This window comes from Malaclemys terrapin, chromosome 2 (genome assembly GCF_027887155.1).
Source record: "Malaclemys terrapin pileata isolate rMalTer1 chromosome 2, rMalTer1.hap1, whole genome shotgun sequence".
NCBI classification, from domain to species: Eukaryota; Metazoa; Chordata; order Testudines; family Emydidae; genus Malaclemys; species Malaclemys terrapin.
This window is the reverse complement of record NC_071506.1, coordinates 126,507,579-126,529,402: the sequence shown is the minus strand read 5'-3', so window position 1 is coordinate 126,529,402 and position 21,824 is coordinate 126,507,579. Positions and strand designations below refer to the sequence as shown.

The 21,824-nt window shown below is 44.4% G+C and overlaps 1 protein-coding gene across 1 annotated transcript in view; it reads right to left on the bottom strand.

Annotated features, from left to right (window-relative positions):
- Positions 1-13,685, bottom strand: part of KAT6A (lysine acetyltransferase 6A) — a 78,037-nt gene extending 64,352 nt beyond the window's left edge. Inside the window, exons 1-3 of the mRNA XM_054017502.1 lie at positions 13,600-13,685; positions 11,959-12,007; positions 11,074-11,843 (exon numbers count right to left, since the gene is read on the bottom strand). Coding sequence (XP_053873477.1) covers positions 11,074-11,676 — 603 coding nt within the window. The 5' untranslated portion in view covers positions 11,677-11,843; positions 11,959-12,007; positions 13,600-13,685. The remainder of the gene's footprint in view (positions 1-11,073; positions 11,844-11,958; positions 12,008-13,599) is intronic.
- Positions 13,686-21,824: the final 8,139 nt, after the last annotated feature.

Sequence of the window (21,824 nt, the reverse complement as noted above, 5' to 3'; positions counted from 1 at the left end):
ATGCTATGAACTAACTCTGCATATACCCCTTCTCTACCAAAAGCCACTACGAACAGCTTTCTAAGGCCTCCCTTCACAGCAAGATTTAACAGAGTCTCATGTCCTTGAGCCATAGTCCTCATGAATATGTCCAACACAGAAAAAAAGAAAAAAATCCCACAACAAAACAAGTTCACAACCCTCAACACTTGGTGCTGTGCAAAAGACTTGAGACTTTTAAAACCAGACTAGACCAAACACTAGAAAACAAGGGCAAAGAGTTAGAATGGGTGACCCTTCCTATGATTTGTAGCACCTCTGCAATTTTCAGCAATATCCATTTATAGATAAGTAAACAGAGTGGTGGATTAAATTGCCCAGGGTTCAGCAAGGGAACTAACAAGTCAGGAGAGTCCAAACTCCCAGTCCCACGTTTAAGTAACAATACTCTATGTACGTAGCAGTACGGTGAGATATGGAATTTGTTCTGTCCAATTAATTCTTAAAAATGTGCTGAACTGATAAGGGAGTATGGACAGTTAAGAAAGCATAGGTGATTCAGAAGAATTCCAACATGTGTAGTAATCTAACACTGCCTACACTACCTACAGTGAAACTTCTTAAGCAGTCTACAGGCTTTATTGTATTATGGAGGTAGGGGTCCCTAAATACTGCTGGATCTCTGGATAATGAACAGGCTTCATGAACAGGCTTCATAACTAACACCATTCCTACAGTATCCCACCTGATATGGGAAGGAGTACTGGCATCTGCTCCGCAGAATATGTGAACACCTTTCTGTAAGATCCCTTAGGACAGGGGTAGGCAACCTATGGCACGCATGCCGAAGGTGGCACACGAGCTGATTTTCAGTGGCGCACACCCTGCCTGGATCCTGGCCGTCGGTCCGCGGGCTGTGCATTTTAATTTAATTTTAAATGAAGCTTCTTAAACATTTTAAAAACCTTATTTACTTTACATACAACAATAATTTAGTTATATATTAAAGATTTATAGAAAGAGACCTTCTAAAAATGTTAAAATGTATTACTGGCATGCAAAACCTTAAATTAGAGTGAATAAATGAAGACTCGGCACAGCACTTCTGAAAGGTTGCTGACCCCTGCCTTAGGAGAATAGGATTCTCACTGTAGTCCTCAGATTTGGAAAATAAAGGGACAAAGCGCTCTGCTAAATAAAACAGAATGGAGATTAACACTACTTATAACAGCTCTCCAGGTCAAATTTAGTTCATGATCCTTTGGAAATGCAAACAGCAATACACACCCACCTACCGTCTCTGCAGAGAGAGCAGAGGTCAAAGGAATCAGCAGTCTTCTGTCACACACAGGATTTGTATTGCCAGATTTTCTATTGCTAGCATATCAAGTATTTCTTTTTAATAGGAATTCAGAATTTTCTTTTGGTTAATAGGCAATTATTTTATCCAAAGTTTAAACCATTCTTAACCAGCTATTTCAACCACAGCAGCGACATTCAGGGAGTGGAAAAACAAAAGCAGTGCACCAATTCAGCCAGGAAACTGGAGGAGAGTCAGTGACCTGCTGTCATTCTCACTGCTGTTTGTTCTCCTTACATAACAGAGCTTTAACACCAGAATCAAGCTCTTGTGTACTTAGCAACGTACTCCAGCATGCACCCTCCCAGTCTGTCCATATTTTAAAGCTCTCTGATAAATAAGGTTCCTTTATTAACTGCACTTCAGGGATGTGTCATTCCACATCCGCCAACAGTCTCCTGGACAGAAAGTACTAACACTAGAGTTCCAGCCAACATGCTGGACCAATTTCATTTAATTAAAGACCGGTATCCTGTATTCAACTCCTATTGAAATTGTGTCAGAATATTCTGTTTAGAACCCAGTTTTTCTAACGTGCACAGCTGAGACAACCGTATCACCACAACACTCCAATGTCTTTCCACAGGCTCACCAACTTTTGGATTTTTTTTTTAGTACCAATATTCTAGAGTTAGCTACTTCCTTTGACAAAGTCCCACATAGACTATGCTACACTCATAGTGCATTGTCTCCTGTTACTATCAAGGAAACCCAAAAACGGAGTCCATTTCTGACACATTTGCTATTAGAAACTGCTTCACCTGTTCATTAAATCAAGCAAATCAAGTTCAGAGTAATTTTATGACACTTGGATTTCCAGAATTACACATAGTGCAGATGGAGGCCATCTGTTAGAAGCCATGACTTTCCTGTCAGAGGAGAACGGTCTCCCCTTTCCAAGGAACAAGCTGGAACAGAGCAAATCCTAATCCTGCTCCAGCTGGGAGCCAATGCCAGCAAAACTAGACTCTGAGTCTAATTACATCACTCTAGCTGCTGCAGATCCTTTGTGCACAGACTCCAGCAGAAAACCAAGCCACAAACAACTTTACTTACTAGCAATGGACTTGTGCCTCAAGACCCAGAATAGGCATTTATTTTAAAAGGTTCTACAGTACAGCAAGAGCAACATCAGTTATCATGTTAATGAAGTCCCCTCTCCCCCCAAGACCATCCACCGTGCATATCTGTCTTTGACAAGAGAATTTTCTTCTTGAATAAATGAAGTTTAGCTTCAATTTTGACAATCATAGTACAGTGGCCTAGAGCTGCCTCTGTGCTGTTTGCGATGGGGCAGGAGAGCCCCACAAGAACAAGACCTTAAGGATGCTGTGTCCATTATATTCTCCAATCAAGTGACAATCCTATAGTGCAATAAATATAGACATTTTGCACAGCCATATCAGCTATGTTCCTTATGGCAAACAGATAACTACAGCACTAAAGTAAACACTTCTCCGATGACACTATTCGGTGATAGAAACTCTCCTACTCTTCAGTGCCAGAATTGCTTCTGCATAGTTCTGTGATTATAGGGAGATCTCCTGCAGGACAGTGTTTAAATATTTGCAGAATAACACAGCCCTCTCTACTTTTAACTAACATAATAAAAATTCCAAGGAAAGTAGAAATGAGAATCAATTAACACAAGGGGTACAGATCCTTCCAGATTATTTTAAAAAAGACTGTCCCACTCTCATTCATGATGGAAATGCCAAGCTTTCTCACTAATAGGTTGATAAATTCAAAGTAATACGCAAAAAGAAGAACAGGAGTACTTGTGGCACCTTAGAGACTAACAAATTTATTAGAGCATAATTATTAGTCTCTAAGGTGCCACAAGTACTCCTGTTCTTCTTTTTGCGGATACAGACTAACACGGCTGTTACTCTGAAACTTGTCAAAGTAATACATATTGGGAAACAATCCCAATTACATATACAACATTATGGGGTCTAAATTAACTGTTACGACTTAAAAAAGAGATGTTGGAGTCATTGTGAATAAGTCTCTGCAAACATCTGCTCAATGTGCAGTGGCAGTCAAAAAAGGTAACATGATGTTAGGAACCATTAGGAAAGGGGTAGATAATAAGACAGTAAATATAATGCCACTATATAAATCCGTGGTACGCCCACACTTTGAATACTGTGTGGGTTCTCGTCACCCCATCTCAAAAACATATATTAGAAACGGAAGAGGTACAGAGAAGGGCAACAAAAATTATTAAGGGTATGGAATAGCTTCCATATGACTGGGACTGTTCAGCTTGGAAAACACACAATTAAGGTGGGATATGATAGAGGTTTATAAAATCATGAATGGTGTGGAGAAAGTGAATAAGAAAGTGCTATCTACCCCTTTACATAACACAAGAACCAGAAGTTGCCCAATGCAAACAACATGCAGCAGGTTTAAGACAAACAAAAGGAAGTACCTCTTTACACAACGCACAGTCAACCTGTGGAACACATTGCCAGGGGATGTTGTGAAGGCCAGAACTATAACTGGACTCAAAAAAGATTTAGATAAATTCATGGAGGATAGGTCCATCAATGGCTATTAGTCAAGATGGTCAGGGATGTATGTAACTGTATGCTCTGGGTGCCCCAAGCCTATGACTGCCAGATGCTGGGACTGGAAGGCCAGGTCTACACTAACCCCCTAATTCGAACTAAGGTACTTCGAACTTCAGCTACGTTATTCACGTAGCTGAAGTTGCGTACCTTAGTTCGAACTTACCTTGGTCCACACGCGGCAGGCAGGCTCCCCCCTCGACTCCATGGTACTCCTCTCGTCTAGCTGGAGTACCGCAGTCGACGGCGAGCACTTCCGGGTTCGACTTATCGAGTCCAGACAAGATGCGATAAGTTGAACCCAGAAGTTCGATCGCTCGCCGCCGAACTACCGGGTAAGTGTAGACCTACCCGAAGATAGGGGATGAATCACTTGATAATTGTCCTGTTCTGTTCCCTTTGAAGCATCTGGCATTGGCCACTGTTGGAAGACAGGATACTATGCTAGATGGACCATTGGTCTGACCCAGTATGGCCATTCTTACATTCTAACTGCTCATAAGAACATAAGGACAGCCATACTGGGTCAGACCTTTCTAACTATAAGACAATTGGACAATACTGTCAAGAACAGTCTAGGTTTTCTTGGTCCTACAATAGCACAGGAGGCTGGACTTGATGACTTCTCAAGGTCCCTTCTACCCCTACATTTCTATGATTCTGTGATTTCATAGTACAGTTTAATTCCTGAACACAGGCCATCAGGACAGGGGACACACTCCCTCCACTAAGCAATATCATTCATCAGGACAAGTTAAAAGTTAACCTTGAAAACATTATTCAATCAAGTCGAATAGTAATGCTGGTTGAAAATAAGGCAGCCTGCCATTTCTTTATGACTTTTGAAGAATCCTTAATTTTGGGAATCAGGACTTCGGAGTTCTATAGGAACTTTGCCACTAATGTGCAGTGTAACCCTGGGCATCAGTTCACCTGTCTATAAAATAGGGATAACACCTACTGGATCATAAAGAGACTTACAGTAACAGTCCACAGCACCACCTACAATTGTATTGCAACATTTTGCACCATTAGGGTAGAATATTGTATCTTATTAATGAAAAAAAACTACATTAATAGAATCTTAAAGTTACAGTTAAAATCAGGGTCATACAGCAAAAATAACTGACATGTTGCATATGAGATGAGTACATTTGATTCCTGTTGCTTGTTAAACATTTCTGTTATGTTTAGTAAATACAATAAAATAAGCAACATCTGCTATGTGGCCAACTCATAGTTGCTGTAATAAGATTATCTTCTGCATTTGACTTTTTTTAAACTATGCATCCTTAACACTGCATTAATAAAGTAATGCAATACACAATATACTGTTCTCCCCTCACCCTTATTAGCTTCTGACTGCAGTCTTGTGCAGACCAGGTACTGTGTTTGAGCTATAGTTCAATTATTCCCTCTAGCTCAGTGGTTTTCAACCTGTGGCCCATGGACCCTGGTAGTCCGCAGACTGTGTCTAAGATTTCCAGAAGGGTCCGCATCTCCATTTGAAATTTTTAGGGGTCTGCAAATGAAAAAGGGTTGAAAACCACTGCACTAGTTCAACCTCCATCCTTACTCCCAAATCCCTCAATCACACACTAGGCAACTTACAGATCATGCCAAAGGCCTGGTCCACACTAAGCCCCCAGTTCGAACTAAGATACGCAACTTCAGCTACGTGAATAACGTAGCTGAAGTCTAAGTATCTTAGTTCGAACTTAAAGGTACTTACCGCGGGTCCACACGCAGCAGGCAGGCTCCCCCGTCGACTCCACCTACTCCTCTCGCAGAGCAGGATTACCGGCGTCGATGGCGAGCACTTCCGGGATCGATTTATCGTGTCTAGACAAGACGCGATAAATCAATCCCAGAAGATCGATTTCTGGCCGCCGATCCATTGGGTAAGTATAGACGTACCCAAACAGCCCTCACAGAGGCCTAGGCTTCACTTTCTGTTAGGCTCAATCATGATAGTATATGTCTGCTATGTGTTTTGAGATCTTGGAACTATGGATGTAGCGTTTTGCTCCCACTGTTGCTAGGACAGAGTAGTGTCTATCAGCTATGACTAGGTAGCTAGTGTGCTGTGAAGGATGCTTATCACATAGATCAGAACAATCTTACTGATACCTTGTGCTTCCCCCCATATTTGTTGTAATCAACTGTTCTATGCTTAAATTGTAAGCTTTTTGGAGAAGGGACCTTATTTATGTGTTTTTACAGTGCCTAGCACAGTGAGTCTTGGGCCTGCAGGAGCTACCACACTATAAATAATTAATAATAAGCAGTCTCCTGTGACAAATGTTATCAGTTGATGAAGGGCCTTTAAACCAGAAACCTGTAGTCAGATGTGCAGATTTAACAGGTTGTTAGAATACAATGCAGTATCTTGGCAAGAAAAATTAGAAATCCCTACTTTTTGATGCAAAGTTGCTTATTTTCAGATTTTCAATACCCAGGGAAGACTCTCTTTTGAAATACTGCAATTCCCTCTTCAAACATCCAAAAGCTAGTGCATCTCTAGGAAATTTCCCAGAATTAAACACTGTACATAACACATACTTCATATATGCAAACTTACTTAGATATGAATTACTGTTTACGTTTCACAATTCAATCAAACAAACCACAGAGTTCAAACACAAGTAATCTTATGAGAAATTAACCTTTATTGCTAGACAACTGCAAACTTTTGTACCTGAAGTTAAGCAAAGGGGAGGGATAGCTCAGTGGTTTGAGCATTGGCCTGCTAAACCCAGGGTTGTAAACTCAATCCTTGAGGGGGCCATTTAGGGATTGGGGCAAAAATCTGTCTGGGATTGGTCCTGCTTTGAGCAGGGGGTTGGACTAGATGACTTCTTGAGGTCCCTTCCAACCCTGATATTCTATGATTCTAAATAAAAGTATTACTGCACAGATATGAGGTAAAGAAATAGCAGGTAGGACAGAAACTCATAATGTAATAACTAAAACAATCTTAAAACTGCCATTTCAACCAAGCTCCAGTTATCCCAGAATATTTCAGCCTGTTGCTCTCCAAATTCCTCTCTCTGCACTTTACCGTACAAGCCTACCCCAACAGAAAATAGGGCCAATAGAAGCTACAGATTAAAGCATAGAGAAGTGAACAATAACAAAAAAGACAATTCTTTCCATCTACCAGAGAACAGAAATGAGGGCAAGCACAGAACTTTAGAACTTAAAGGTGTCTATCATTAACTATCATCATATACAGATAACCAAACTTCAATGCTGAATTCTGCACCGAAAACCCATTTCAAAATCTAGGTAATGTTTCTGGGAGACTTCCGACTTAGCAGTTAGAAGGGTGTTTCTATTGCATTAATCTCTGAAGCCAAAGTTTGTGTTTTGGATTTTTCCTTGCATTGAATGCTGTCATGTGGTATTAAAAGTACACACTGCTAAAATTTGGCATAAAAATTATATTTTATAAAAAGAGGTTTTCGTTACATGTCAACAGAAACATTTTTAAATAAACATTCCCCCGGAGCGTTTGCCACCCAAACATAACTGTGCACTTAACATGAAAACCGGAAGGTGAAATTGACTAGAAACTAGTTCTAGACAATTGATACTTGGTTTTCAGTTTCATTGTTCAAGCTAAGAGAAATGCATATACTAAATTGCATAAGATGTAAATTAGATTTGTCAAGTGTTCTGTTTCTAACTTAAAGCATTATCAATAGTATAGCAAAGAAGTTAACTGAAAAATTCCTGGGTAAAATTTTCTAAATCAAGTACCTACACTTGGCTCCTAAATCCACATTTAAGCAACTAAATAAGTATGGCACATTCATCAAAGATGCTGAGTACCTGCAGCGTTTACTGACTTCAGAGGAAGCTCTTATTGCTCAGCATCTCTGGAAGTCAGGCCAGCGTTATTTAGACGACTAAACATTACTTTAGGATCCTAAATTTGAACCATATGATTCTTTAAACTGGCAACACCCCTTTAACAGTTATTTAAATACAACGAACGGTTAAGAGAAAGTGGTAGTGGGGAAACCCAAATGATCTCTTTTATTCATAGTTTTTCTAGATTGACTGAGGTTCATCTGTTGCAAATAAATGTTAGAATTATACAATTATCACTCTTCTAAAAACATAGGTGGGATGAACAGCTCAGGGGATTAATTATAGTATATTGAGCCTTTCACATCTGGATTGCTAGTTCAAATCCAGCCCAGAACAGCAGTGGGTGAAAGTTATCACCAACTAATGGCTATTCCACACATGGTCTACAAAGGAAATAAACTGTGTCTCAGATCATTTCCTACTAGACAGTTCTTCACACTCAAAGGGTATGATTACATTGAAATTAAACACCCACGACTGGCCCATGTCAGTTGACTCAGGCTCGGGCTATGGAGCCATTTAATTGCAGCGTAGATATTTGGGCTTGGGTTGGAACCTGGGCCCTGAGACCATGCTCCCTCGCAGGACCCCTGAGCTCGGGCTCCAGCCTGAGCCCGAGCATCTACACACAAATAAATGGCCCCAGAGTCCAAGTCCAAGTCAGCTGACACAGGTCAGCCGTGGGTTTTTAATTGCAGCATCGACATAGTCTCAGTTATGGTCTCTGGGTAATTAACTACCTTGTTGATAGTTTCAGCAGCAAATCCATGCCCTGAATTGGGTATGTAGGCTGAGCTCTCTTCTCAACCTGAGTGGTCTCACTATGTCAAAGTTAAAGGCTATGAGGTGAACGCTGCACTACCATTACTCGTACTGTATTTGTTCTGTGGATAAAGGAACTAAAGTCTCCAGTGCTGACAATAAACATCAGATTAATTAAAACAAAAGGGCAACAGAAACAAAGAGTATCTTTCTCAACCTTTAACATTCAAATAAATGTATTTAAGGTTTGCCATGCTGGCATCTACTGTAACTGTTACTATATCAGACAAAAAGTTGGATGCCCTGCCTTTGTCACATCACAAGTACATCCCTCCCAGTTACCCAAATGCCTGTGGCTTTAACTATGTCATGACTTGCAGACCAATTAGAACTGGCAGAACTTTGAAGGCATGCTAACAAGACAACACACCTTGACAGGCAGTAATGACCCTAGTGAAGCCAGTTAGAAACTCAGCATGAGTTATGCAGTGTACACCAAGAGTATTTGAAGAGAAACATCATGGAGTTCAAGAAGGAGCATGGTTAAAGTCAGCAGGATTAGTCATTATAGTTTTCTTCAGTACATGGCCAGATGAACTTTCTGTCATAGCTCCAATGCAAAGGTTACAGAAGAAATCCCAGATCTGAGCAGTTACAAGGAAGTGCATGTTTGTAATTCTAGCGGGGGTTGGGCATTTTTAAACATCGTTATTGAAATTTTTATTAACGTTTTACTGGGGGATATACTTGGGGGACAAAAAAAAAATAAGAAATAAGACACAGGATTTGTGGTATTCCATATTTTCCTTCACTGCATTTAGACAACCTCATTTTAAGACACTGCCATGGAATAATTCCACTGAAGAATCATACTGATGCCACAGTATTAATACGCAACCAGCTTCAGAGCCCAGACATTCTCTTTCAGACAGTTGACACTAAGATGTGCTACAGTTTCCCCACTGTTACTACTATCGGTTCAGCTGCTACTGGTTTTACTGCTTGTGTACACACAGTTTCCATACTCCTGAAACTATTTTGGTTTAGTAACCGATATTGTTAAAGTAGTACAAAAAAAATGTAGACCAGTCTTTACTAGTGGTAAGAACATTAGTTTAGACTAGACTAGCCAGAGCTCCAGGAAACCACAGGGATTAAGTATACTGTTCTCTAATTCTACTCAGTGCAGGTCTATGTCCTACAGTGCTGAAAGTAACAGGGCTCTGTTTACAATAGTGCTCTCACCTGTACAGTCATTGATGGATTTTTACTAGTGGTAGCAGTAGTTGGAAATTTTAGAAAAGAAACTTCCTAATGCCATCAAGGCCTCAAAGCTTGTAAAGACCATAGGAAAGAACCCTGCCTGGAGTGTGAAGCTGGTTAGAGAGGCACTGAGCTCTCATCAGTAACAAAAGGATGTCAGCAACAAGACCCCCTCTCCCCCCCCATCAGAGTTGAAAATAAATTTAGCCAGTAGTGTGGATGGGACAAAGTCACTTTCAGCACTGTTGCAGAAGGCATTAGAGACTTGCAGTGCAAAGGGACCCTTTGTTGGCAACTTTTGTCTTTACTTGAAAACAAACTCATTGACATAACATCCCCAGTGGTAAAACAGGGGCAAGAAAGAACTGAACTGGGTGTCAATTTCACTCTGCCAACTCCAACTTGAAGTTGGAGAGGTCAAAAATCTTATACAGGGAGAGGGATAGAAAGAAACAGGCCAAAAATGTGCACAGAATAGGAGACACTAAAACACAGAAAATAAGCGTTTCATTTTACAACGAGTCTATACCTGAGTTTCTTTATGATACAATATAAATAACTTGGTTTCATTAAGATACATTAAAAGTGTTCACTCCACTATTACCTTCCATGTAGTCCATCCCTTCCCCCATTTGCTCTATCCATCTGTTGACTTTTCAGAAGCTAAAACTTAATTATTTGAGGCAAGAACTGTCATTCATTATGTGCGTGCGTTGAAAACACTTAGCACAATAGGGCTCAGATAGCTGATTAGGACTTCTAGATGCTATCAGAATACACATAAATAATAAAATAATAGGTCCGAAATAGTGAATTGGGCTGGTAGCTAAATGAAAAAAATAAAACCTTGAATTTTTTCTCTCTTTTTTATAATCCATCCAATTTGAATGCGTGTGAGGATAATTCCCTGTTTTTCCTGTTGATATAAATGGAGTTAAACATATCAGACAAACACAACCTTATATTCTGGAGAGTCTCCAACCAACCCTTTGATTCAACACCATGAATGTTGGGGAGGGAAGTTTGTCATTTGCAGTTTCCAAGCAGCAGGCACAAATTACCAACCATGAGGTTTTCTCTGCTTATGCTCAGAAACTGGGAAGAAACAGAACTATTCATTTGCTGCAGACTTCTCAAAGCCTCCTGCCCATTTTCAACTTACCAGTTACATATTAAAGAGAGTGACCTCAAATTTTGAGCCTGTATCACCATGTTTCATCAGCTCCAAGGAAATGTTGGTGTATACTTGGCTCTTACCTTATCCTTTTCATGAGGAAGGAGCGACACTGGAGGCAGACAGGAAAGAGACTCACAACTCTCTTTCCCATCAGCATTGATGGCTGCTTTAGTGTTGAGTTGGTACAAAGGTCCATCTTTAAGGAGTCTGCCATGGCCAACAGCACGCTTGACAGCCAGTCGCAATTGCTGGTGAAAGATGGAAGTGCCACTACCTCCAAACAATGTAGACACATCCTTCTGACCTTTCAAAAAGCGTTCAATATTCTTCAAGGATGAACCACTGGACTCTGCCAAGCCCTCAATTGCCCGTTTGATCAGTTTATTCCAGTCCACGTTTGGTTTACCATCCAACTTTCCATGGTTTCGAGGTTTAGGAAGTGCTATTCTCCCAGGATTATCAGGATCCTTGTAGGAATTGAGACCTTTGTTGGAGACTTTTAATATAGTTCCATCTTTAACACTCAATTCTAGTTGTTCCAGAACAGTTTTACGGTCCAAACCATGGGATGAAGACACTGCATTGCATATCCTCTCCTCTGAAGGGCGTTGTTTTTGCTTCTTCACCTTTTTGATTGCCTCCAAAATCCACTCCGTATACAGCGGGTTAGCGAGTTTTACCATGGTGAAGAATTCTGTATATCCATAGAGTCGTTATCCTTTATCCCGATGCTGAATAAGCTTCACACCATGGGAAAACAGATTTTTGGAGGATGGGAACCAGTTAACCATAGCATACACGTTTTTGGAGCTGAATTACTCTCTGTTTCTCAAACATTAATATTTTTAAACTGAAAGTAGAAAAATGATATATTCTGTTAGGAATTTCTTCATGCTTTCAATAAATCCATCAACAGCTCCAGAGAAAGGTTTTCACAAAGTTGTAAAGAACTCAGCACATCTCACCTCAACTTTGGATTTCCAATCTCACATCAGGAAAACTGGAACATTAAATCTGAAAGAAAATCAGAAAATAGTCACGCCCACAAAGAAAGTCACAAGTGTCCCATTCTAGTTTGTATAGTCACAAATATACAAGAATATTGTAAGTTCTTCTAATCTATCACTGAAGTTTTGAAGCACATTTTGTAACAATGCTGAAGTAACACTTATGCTATGTCTTCACTTAAAAACAAAGTTTGGATTTTACATCGAGACAGCTAACAATGTAAAATCCTACTGGAGACAAAGCACTGTAGTTTCTGCCTAGATGTAGCTAGCCAACATAACTCCCAGGTGGGAGATACAGGGTTGACCTCAGTTAGCTACATCAAGGTAAAAACTACGTGGTGCCTTATCTCCATTACAATTTTACATCATGATAGCTATCCTGATGCAATAAACACACCTAATTTGGCAGTGAAGACATAGCCTTAGCCTGAAACTTCAATACAAAGTAACTAAAGGATTCCCAATGCCACAGGCAGATGATACATTTTGCCTCTTGCATTTATATTCAAGGAGTTGTAGACAGTTTATTGAAACCTTCACCATTTTTATAGGAGAAATTTTGTAAGTTCCAAGTTAGTTAACCTAGTACCGCTAGCTCTTCCATCCGGCATCCTGCTTTCTAGTAACTGTTAGAGAATCTACCAATAACAAAGGATTTTAAAACATGAAATTTAGATCATCTACACTGTCCCCCACATACAGGTTTAAGTTTAATAATTAGGTAGAAGTTTAGAACCTCTGCTTAAAACAAAATCTACACAAAAGGAAAACAGTATTTAAACAGGGGTTGTATTACCACTATAACAGACGTAAGGGTAGGTATGACTGCACATACATCTGTCTGCACCTTTCTATTTAAACTGTAGCTGACAGGGAATGCCTCTGAGGCACCCCATACCTGGACCCCGGGGAAGGGGACCCTGCGATCTCCCATCAGGGCATTTCACTGTCCTACAACATTCTTAATAGCGAGGCCAGGCTGAGGCTGGTGTCACACTGGGGTGATGGCCCCTCACTCATTCTCCAGCTGCATGACAAGTACCCCTGCACCTGTCACAGCCGGTCCCCACCCGTGCTATAGGATAGCCCACAGCACAGAAGAGCTCGCGGGATGGCGCCCCCGGCCGGACCCCCTGGACCCTGCTCGGGCGCACGGACTCCGCTCCCGGGGAATCAGGGCACCAGCCCCAGCGGCAGAGGGCACCCCAGTGGGCAGCGCGCTGCCTCTCCCTGGGAATAGGCAGCCCAGCCCGGACCGGTGTTCCCGCATCGCCGGGCCCGCCTGAGCCGCGCTACCAGGAGCCGCAGTCGGAGGCCGACTCAGCCCGAGCGCCGCGGCCCGCGCCGCCGGCCTCATCCGCGGCCTCCCGTGGGCGCCGCCTCCTCGGTTGCTGGGCTCGAGCGCGCTGCAGGGGAGTGGGGCGGCCGGGCCCGGGCTTGGCGCAGAGCGGCGGCGGGGCCGGAACAGGCCGCGGGGCCTGGAGCACCCGACGGGCCTCCCGCTCCCTGGGGCGGCAGGGCCCGGCCAGCCGCCTGCCCTCGGCCCCCTCGGCGCCGGGCACCGGAGCCAAGAGCGGCCGAGACGACGCCACTTACCGGGGCCTGCGAGAGACGCAAACCGCGAGCCGGAGGCCGGACGGCGGCGAAGCCCCAAACTGACACGGCGGCCATCTTGGGTCCGGAGCGCTGCGGCGGGGGGAGGGGGCGATGGAGGGGAATAGCCTGCGGCGGGAGGGGGATTCGCCGAGAGAATAGCCCGGCTACGAGGGGTCGGGGAGCCGTCGGGGTGCCGTGCCGAGAGCAGCGCGCCTGAGGGGACCGAGAGGGCCGCCAGAGGAGGGAAGGAGTTGGGGGAGGGGTTGTGAGGGGCTGGGGAGATAGAGGGACTTGGGGAGGGGCACGGGGGTTTGGGGAGAAGGGTCTAGGGGAGGATAGAGGGGGATGGGGAGGGGGTGTTTGGAGGGACTTTGGGGAGGGGGTTATTTATGGGCGATAGGAGGGTTGGGGAGGGGGTTATTTATGGGGGAATGGAGGAGGTTGGGGAGAGGATTGTGGGAGGGATGGAAAGGCTTGGGTGGGGGTTGGGGGGATGGAAGAGTTTGGGGAGAGGATGAACAAGCAGGAGGAGTTATAGGGGTTGATGGGGTTTGGGGAAGGGTTGGCAGGAATGGGGCAGGGGATAATTGGAGAGAGGGATGGGGGGGGGGGTTAGAGGAAGAGGGGATGAGGAATAATGTGTGATCAGATAATTAACAGGACTAGAGGAACCCCGCAATGATATAGGCCCAGTACTAGGCAGGGATGGTAAAATGGACAAGTGTTCAATAAATATTTCTGTCCTGTATTTGTAAAGAAGCAGCATGGCATATTCATGTCGTACAATATTAAAGAAATGCTTTCTGTTTCAACAGTAACTGTGGAGGATGATAAACAGCATCAGATAAACTTAGAGCTCAGCTACACTTGAAACGCTACAGTGGCACAGCTGCAGCGCTTCAGTGTAGACACTCACTTCTGCAACAGGAGAGGTTCTCCCATCACTATAGTTAATCCACTTCCCCCAGGAGATGGTTGCCAGGTCAACGGAAGAATCTTTCAATTGACTTAGCACTGGTCTACTCCGGCGGTTAGGTCTGCTTAACTGCAACACTCAGGGGTGTGGATTTTTCACACCCCTGAGCGATGTAGCTGGGTTGACTTAACTTTGTGTAGACCTGACCTTAAACTTTTTAAATATGTAGGAGTGGGGCCATGTTTACACTACAAACTTTGATCCACATGAAGTGATGTTGGCATAAAACTGCCACAGTTAGTATAGCACTTGTACTCATGCATACTTGGCTTCTTGTGTCAGTGCTTCACATACTCACCAGGAGTGCTTGTGTCAATGCACAGTGCAGTACACCATGGGTAGGTATCCCAGTGTGCAACCTGACACCATCCAGCACACTGTCTTTTGGAAAGTTTTGGCAATGCATTGTGGGGCAGAAAGGGGTTGTGCAGGGGTGACTGGGAGCATGGGGTTAACCTCCCAGCATGCAACTGTCTCCGTCCCATAATGTCACCTTTTTTAAAAATCCCACAAACCCACGTAGCCATCCTCACTGTCAGTCATCTCTGACAGTTGCATGGAGCTCTCCACTATTGTCATAAGCATTACAAGCACAGGACACGCATTCCTCCAGTATTGGCAGAGCTGTAAGAAGAATGGAATGAGCAGGGAACATGATGAGTTATTGGAGGACAAATTGCTGAGGGACATAGAAAGAAACAATTCAAGGTTGTTGATGGCATTCACAGAGCAGCTGCTGATGGTGGAGCACTGCATCTGCATGGGATTGCATCATAATACAAGCTTGGGATGAGGAGCATTGGCTGTAGAACTTTCAAATGTACCATGTCCCATTTCTGGATGTGTGTGCCAAGCGCGCCCCAGACCTCCAGTGCAGGGACACCAAAATGAGAGTTGCACTGGCAGTAGAGAAGCTAGTGGCAATTGCACTGTGGAAACTCGCAGAGCCGGATTGCTACCAATCATTGGGAAGTCATTTTGGAGATGGAAAATCCACTGTGGAGTCTGTTGTCATGCAAGTGTGCAGGGCCATTAATCATCTCCTGCTATGCAGGACTGTGACACTCAGCAATGTGCAGGACATAGTGGATGGATTTTCAGCAGTGGGGTTCCCAAACTGCGGTGGAGCAATAGACAGCAAACACATCCCTATTTTGGTACCAGACCACCTTGCCACAGAGTATATCAATAGAAACGGCTACTTTTGTATGGTTATGCAAGCATTGATGGATTGCTGGGGATGCTTCACTGACATCAATTTTGGCTGGTCAGGGAAGGTCAATGATGCTTGCATCTTTAAGAACACAGGACTGTTCAGAAAGCTACAAACAGAGACTTTCTTGCCCAACTGGCAAATTAGCTATGGTGATGTTGAATTGCTAGTAGTGATCCTGGCGGACCCAGCCTACCCCTTGCCCCCGGCTCATGAAGCTGTAAACCAACCACCTCAATAGCACCAAGGAAAGAGTCGACTACCAGCTCAGGAGGTGCAGAATGACAGTTGAATGTGCTTTTGGTGGATTGGAGGGACACTGATGTTGTTTACTCACAAGAATGGATCTCAGTTAAAAAAAAAATCCCAATGGTTATAGCTTCCTGCTGTGTCTTGCATATTTGTGAAGCAAAGGGGAAAAAGTTGCCACCAGGGTGGATGGTTGAGGTAGAGCGGCTCACTGCTGAGCTTGAACAGCCAGACACAAGGGCTATTAGAAAAGCTCAACGCAGATCTATACGGCTCAGCGAGGCTTTGAAAGAGCTCTTTAATGGTAAGCCATAGTAATGTATTGTTTTGTACTGTGCTCTACCTGGCCCTGCTGTTTTAGGGCCTGTTAGGAATTATGTGGTGTACGCTTATGAATATAGTGCTGTTAATTCACCTATGCATTTTTCGATGCTTGCTGTACATTTAGGATTTTTACACTGTTACTGGTCATATGAGTTGTGTCATACCTGTAAAGTAACAAGTGGGTGCTTTCAGAACTGCTCGGCACTCCACAGCATATGCTGTGAACTAATAAAGATTAATTTCCAAATAATAGAATTGTATTCAGTAACAATACCAGTGCAAAGAAAACTTTGTGCCGTTTAAAAACAAATACATTAAAAACTTAATACATTAATGGGACGGACCTTAACAAAGGGAAAAAACATTCATGCCATTTTACCTACACATATAGCAACCATGGCTTTCACAGGTCAGTGCCTGTGAAGCTGTGATTGTCCTTAATGTCCCATGGGATGGAATGGTGGGGTAGAGATGTGGCCCCTGATATCACGATGAATGTTGAGGGCGCTTTAGGGAGATGATGTAATAAAGTTCTCCATGGACTGCTATGGGAGGCGAGCCTATAACTGTTGAACATGTAGGTCCACAAGAGTCTGCAGCATCTGTGTTTGCTGCCGGAGAAGCCCCATAACATCCTGGTGCATCTCCCTCTCCTATTACTGCTGAAATTCTTAGTCCTTCTGTTTGCTCTTTCCTTCTCCAGGCTGTTTGCAGTGTTCACCCTCCAGGCACTATGCTCAAGTCTGATGCAGCACCGGCTTGCAGGATCGCACTGAACATGTCATCCTGAGTCGTCATCTTTTTTCTCCTTATCTGACTCCCCTTCCCACAGGTGTGGAATGGGAACCCCTTAAGGCCGCAACAGCAGCAGCTGCAGATAAAACACACAGAGGTAGCATTGTCAATATAGTCACAACAGAAAGTAAAAGTTAAGATTCAGAGCTTCCCTCCCTTGCTCCCCTAAAGATTTAAATAAGACATGCTTATTGACACTTCTGCTTCAGAGTGCTTGTGCATGGCCCCACTCACAGCACCAGTCTCGTGGTGAGTATAGCCTACCAGGAGTAAGGGAGATGAGGAGGGAATTGCTCGGTTGCATGCAACTATGAGTACTGAGCAATGGTACTGAATACTGGCACCATTTTCTACAGGCAGTGGTCATTTTAGCTGATATCTCACTCCTGAGTGTAACAGAGGCATAGAGAACACAGCTGCTGCTGGCATCCCGAAGCTGCCTGGGCCCATATACTGCTAGCCTGTGTACTACAATGGTGCCTGCCGAAGTTACAGCTGACTAACGTGGGAAAGTGTCCTACCTTTGAGGAAGAAATAATGCTGCCATCCCTAGAAACCTTCAGGAGAGGACTGCAGAGTACCTCCATGAATGTTTCAACGAAATCTCTCAGGAGGATTCAAGGAACCACCCCTATGTACACAGGCAAGAGGGGGCCATGCAGAGCAGTTTGTCTGAATGAATGAATGTTGTTGTACTACTACCTCTTCTAGTACAAGTAAATTAATGAAAAGTCGATAGCCAGTTTGGGGCAGGGCAGCAGGCATCAAAGTCAGGGGAAGGCTCAGCCTACCCAAACTGCCTGCATGGCCCCACCCACACTCCACCCCCAGGCTCTCTCCTGCTACCCACTGCACTGTGCTGCGGCTCTTCCTTCCCCTGTGGCCGGGGCCCCGGGCCAGTGGTGCCAGAACCAGCAGGTCATAGCCCTCCTACTTGTTGAAAGTGGAAGGGCCTGGTCCTCCCACTTTTCCCCCAGGCAGATCGCGCCCCCTTCTCCTCCTCTTCCCCTCGAGGCCCCACCCCACGGCCAAGCCAGTGTGGAGCCTGGCCGGGGAGCCTGGGCAGCTGTGGGGAGCTGTGGTGGACACTCCACCTGCCCAGGGAGTGGGGGGCTGAAAGCAATCCCCGGCCCATGTCCCCACTCTCCGGCCACCCGGGGCAGGAGGAGGGTCTGCAACTCCACGCTGGCTCCCAACAGCTGCCCGCGCAGCTCTCCCCAACCTGGCTCCGGCCAGCGGAACAGGCCTTGGAGCTGCAGCCTGGCCATGGTAAGAGTTGCGTGGGCAGCTGTGAGGAGCCATGGAGTCGCAGATCCTCCATCTGCCCCGGGCGGGCGGGGAGCCCTGGGAGCAGGGACACGGGCCAGGGGCTGCTCGGGCCCCTTGCACCACAGGCAGATAGAGAGTCCGCCGTGGCTCTCCACACCTTCCTGCCTGGCTCTTATCCTCTCGTCTGTTAGGAGGAGGAGTAATATTGCTCAGAACTGGAAGCCATGGGAGTGGAGTTGGATGCAGGGTGCCGGAGATGATACGCATGGCAGCATGAAACTGCATATCCACCAGTTTGGTGTGTGATGATCGACTCCAAACTGGTGCACAGTACTCCACCACCGATTACAAGGTGGCAAGAGCTGACGTCTGCACAGTTGGAGCACGAGCACCTCATGATGAACCTGCAGTTTGCTAAGAACATTGTAACTTTAGCTGCTGTCTTCTTCAGGTGAGCATGGTAACTCAGTGTGTGGTCTAAGGTCACACCTAGATAGACCAGTTCTACTTCATGCTTCACCTTTTGACCATTGAGATAAACATTCAGTTCTCGGGTTGCGCTGGCATGATGAAGATGGAACAAATTGGAGACTGTTTTTACCTCCCTGAGCAATGGTAACTAGGTCGACGAAAGCATTCTTCCATTGCCCTAGCTGCATCTACACCGGGGGTGCACTCTGCATAGCTACGGTGCTCAGAAGTGTGGATTTTTCAGACCCTGAGCAGCCTTGCTGTGCCAGCCTAAGTTTTAAGTGCAGCCCAGGCCTCAGTCTTTTGTTGCAGAGGGTATAAAAGAGTAAGGCCTGATCTACAGTTAACTTTTAAGTTGACACAGGTAGAGTATTCAGAGGTGTGAAAAATTCACACCCTTAACATCATAGTTAAGCTAATCTACCCACCAATGTAGACATGGCTAGATCGACAGAAGAATTTCTCTGTCAATCTAGCTACCACTGCCCTGGGAAGTGGATTATCTACATTGATGGAAAAACCCTTTGCATTGCTGTAGGAAGCATCTACACTATGGCACTACAGTGGTGTAGTTGCAGCACCGTAGTACCCATAGTGTAGGCATGGCCTAAGAGTCACAATAGAGAATGTTTGGGGGATGCTCTCTGATGTCACATCATCCTTTTATTTTTTTTTTTCCTGAAAAGGTAATACATTACAAGCTGATGTGTGTTACCAGAAAGACAAGCCTTCTGTCCTGGAAACAGGAGCGTAGCTGGGGGGGAGCAGGGGGAGCGGCTGCTTTCTTCAAAAGTGGCGCCTTAGGCACCGACTCTCTGGGTGCTCTGGGGCTCGAGCACCCATGGGGAAAAATTGGTGGGTGCTGAGCACCCACCAGCAGCCCAGCTCCCCAGTCCCTACCCCCCTGCCCAGTTCACCTCCGCCTCCTCCCCTGAGGGCCCCCTGCCTTCTGCTCCTCACCCTGGCTCCCAGCTCTTGCGCCACCAATCAGCTGATTCGCGGCAAGCCTGGGAGGGAGGAGGGGGAACGCAGCGTGCTGGGGAAGAGGCGGGGCCAGGGTGGGGATTTGGGGAGGGGTCCAATAGGGGCAGGGAGGGGGCAGAGTCGGGGCGGGGCAGAGGGGCGGGGATTTGGAGAGCGGTCCAATAGAGGCAGGGAGGGGCGAGGCCGGGTGGAAACAAAACAGAAATCTGGTAGGAAAGAACATTGAATATTAGAAACATAAAGCCTTTTAAAAATCCATTTCACCTGTCACTATTTTTGTTGTTTGCTTTTTGCATTTCTCTCAATGCTGACAAGGGAAATAAATAAAGTCAGTTCCACCTTTGTTTACAGTCAGGTTCGCAGGGCTGTGAAGTTTGGGTTGCAAACACTGCAGGGTAACCTTTATTTGTTTGAAAACCCAAACTGTTTCAATTGGAATGCTCAGAAAAATGCATCCCAAATATCTCTTCTCGCCTTGTTTTTACAAATCTAATCTTGGGTCAAAATTTGAGTTGTGTGGTGGATCACTGTTCTCTCCCACAAACAACCTTTGTTCTGTGTCATAGCTTTCAGAAGTTGGCACGTATTCCATAATAATAAAGTCTGCCCCTGCTACCAGAGGATCTGAACCTGCAAACACTTACACACAAGCTTAAGTTTGCACAGGTGAGGAGTCCCATTGAGTTCAAAGTTATGTATGTGTGTATTTGCAGAAACTGGGTCAGAGTTCCCTCTATCACAATTTCAATAATGTCAGGGCAAGCTACAAGGCAATGATTTGCTACCAATACTTCAAAACAGGGGTTCCCAAAAAATCTCCTTAGCTTGTGAAAAAACTGGGTATGTGGGTGGTTGCTGAAAGGACATTTATTTGCTTCCTTCCTTATGGAAAGGTCTCAGAATTAAATAGGGATTAAACCAATACAGGGAGGACATTAAATAGGTTTCTATAGAAATTGCTATAAAAACTTATAGCTAAGAATAAAAAACTAAAATGTTTTTTTGTAGATGGTTCAAACAATTGTAGCCCACAGAGCTAGCTTTACCATTTATTTTATTTAGCGATAATGCAAGTAACCTACAGGACTGTATCCTGTAAGACATTAGCTTAAGCAGTTAGGATGAGGCTTGAGGCCTATGAACTTCGTCCGCCACACTTAAGTTTTGGGGAACTGTGAATAGAGTGTTTATGGGGGAAGTTTATACACAACAACACCAGGCAACCACAGGAATATGAACTAAAACAAGCTTTTGGATATTTAAAGTTTTTTTGTTTTTTGTTTTTTTTTACTAAATGGCGCACTGGAGAGAGGTGATGGATTGATGGCTCTGGTACCTAGAGTCACCTCTGTTCCTGTAGAACAGGAGAGCAGCAGGGCCAGCCAGCCAGCCTGCCCCACCCCCCACCCCCATCCATGATTCCCCGAGATAAATCTCTGATAATTTTCATATGACTTTACATTGTGCCTCTTCCTATAACTTTGTAGTGGGTCTACCCATGTGTGACCTCTGTTTTCATGAAACTTTGTATCAAAGCCTCATATGGAAACCTTGTACTGATGAGCCTAGGTATATGAAAACTTTGTATCAAAGCCTCATGTAGAAACTTTGCATTGCCCTTGGTATAATGTTATAGCCCCTAAGGATAGAATAAAATAGAAGATAAATGTCTCTTTGCTAAGAATAGACTAAGATTTCCCCCCACCCCTTAATCAATTGCCCTGTTGAATGAATGAGGAAGGCGTGACAGGCAAGCACCTCCAGACAGCTGCAACAGTTGGAAAGGGGATGGAAGCCAGACCCAAGGACAATAAAACTTGTCAACTGGGCTCACATACTTGTAAAATAATATAATTCTTGTGTTTTTATTTTAAGTACAAAATAAATATGTATAACAAATTTAAAAGTATGTAATTAGTAATTTGATATGTCGGGTGGTGCCTT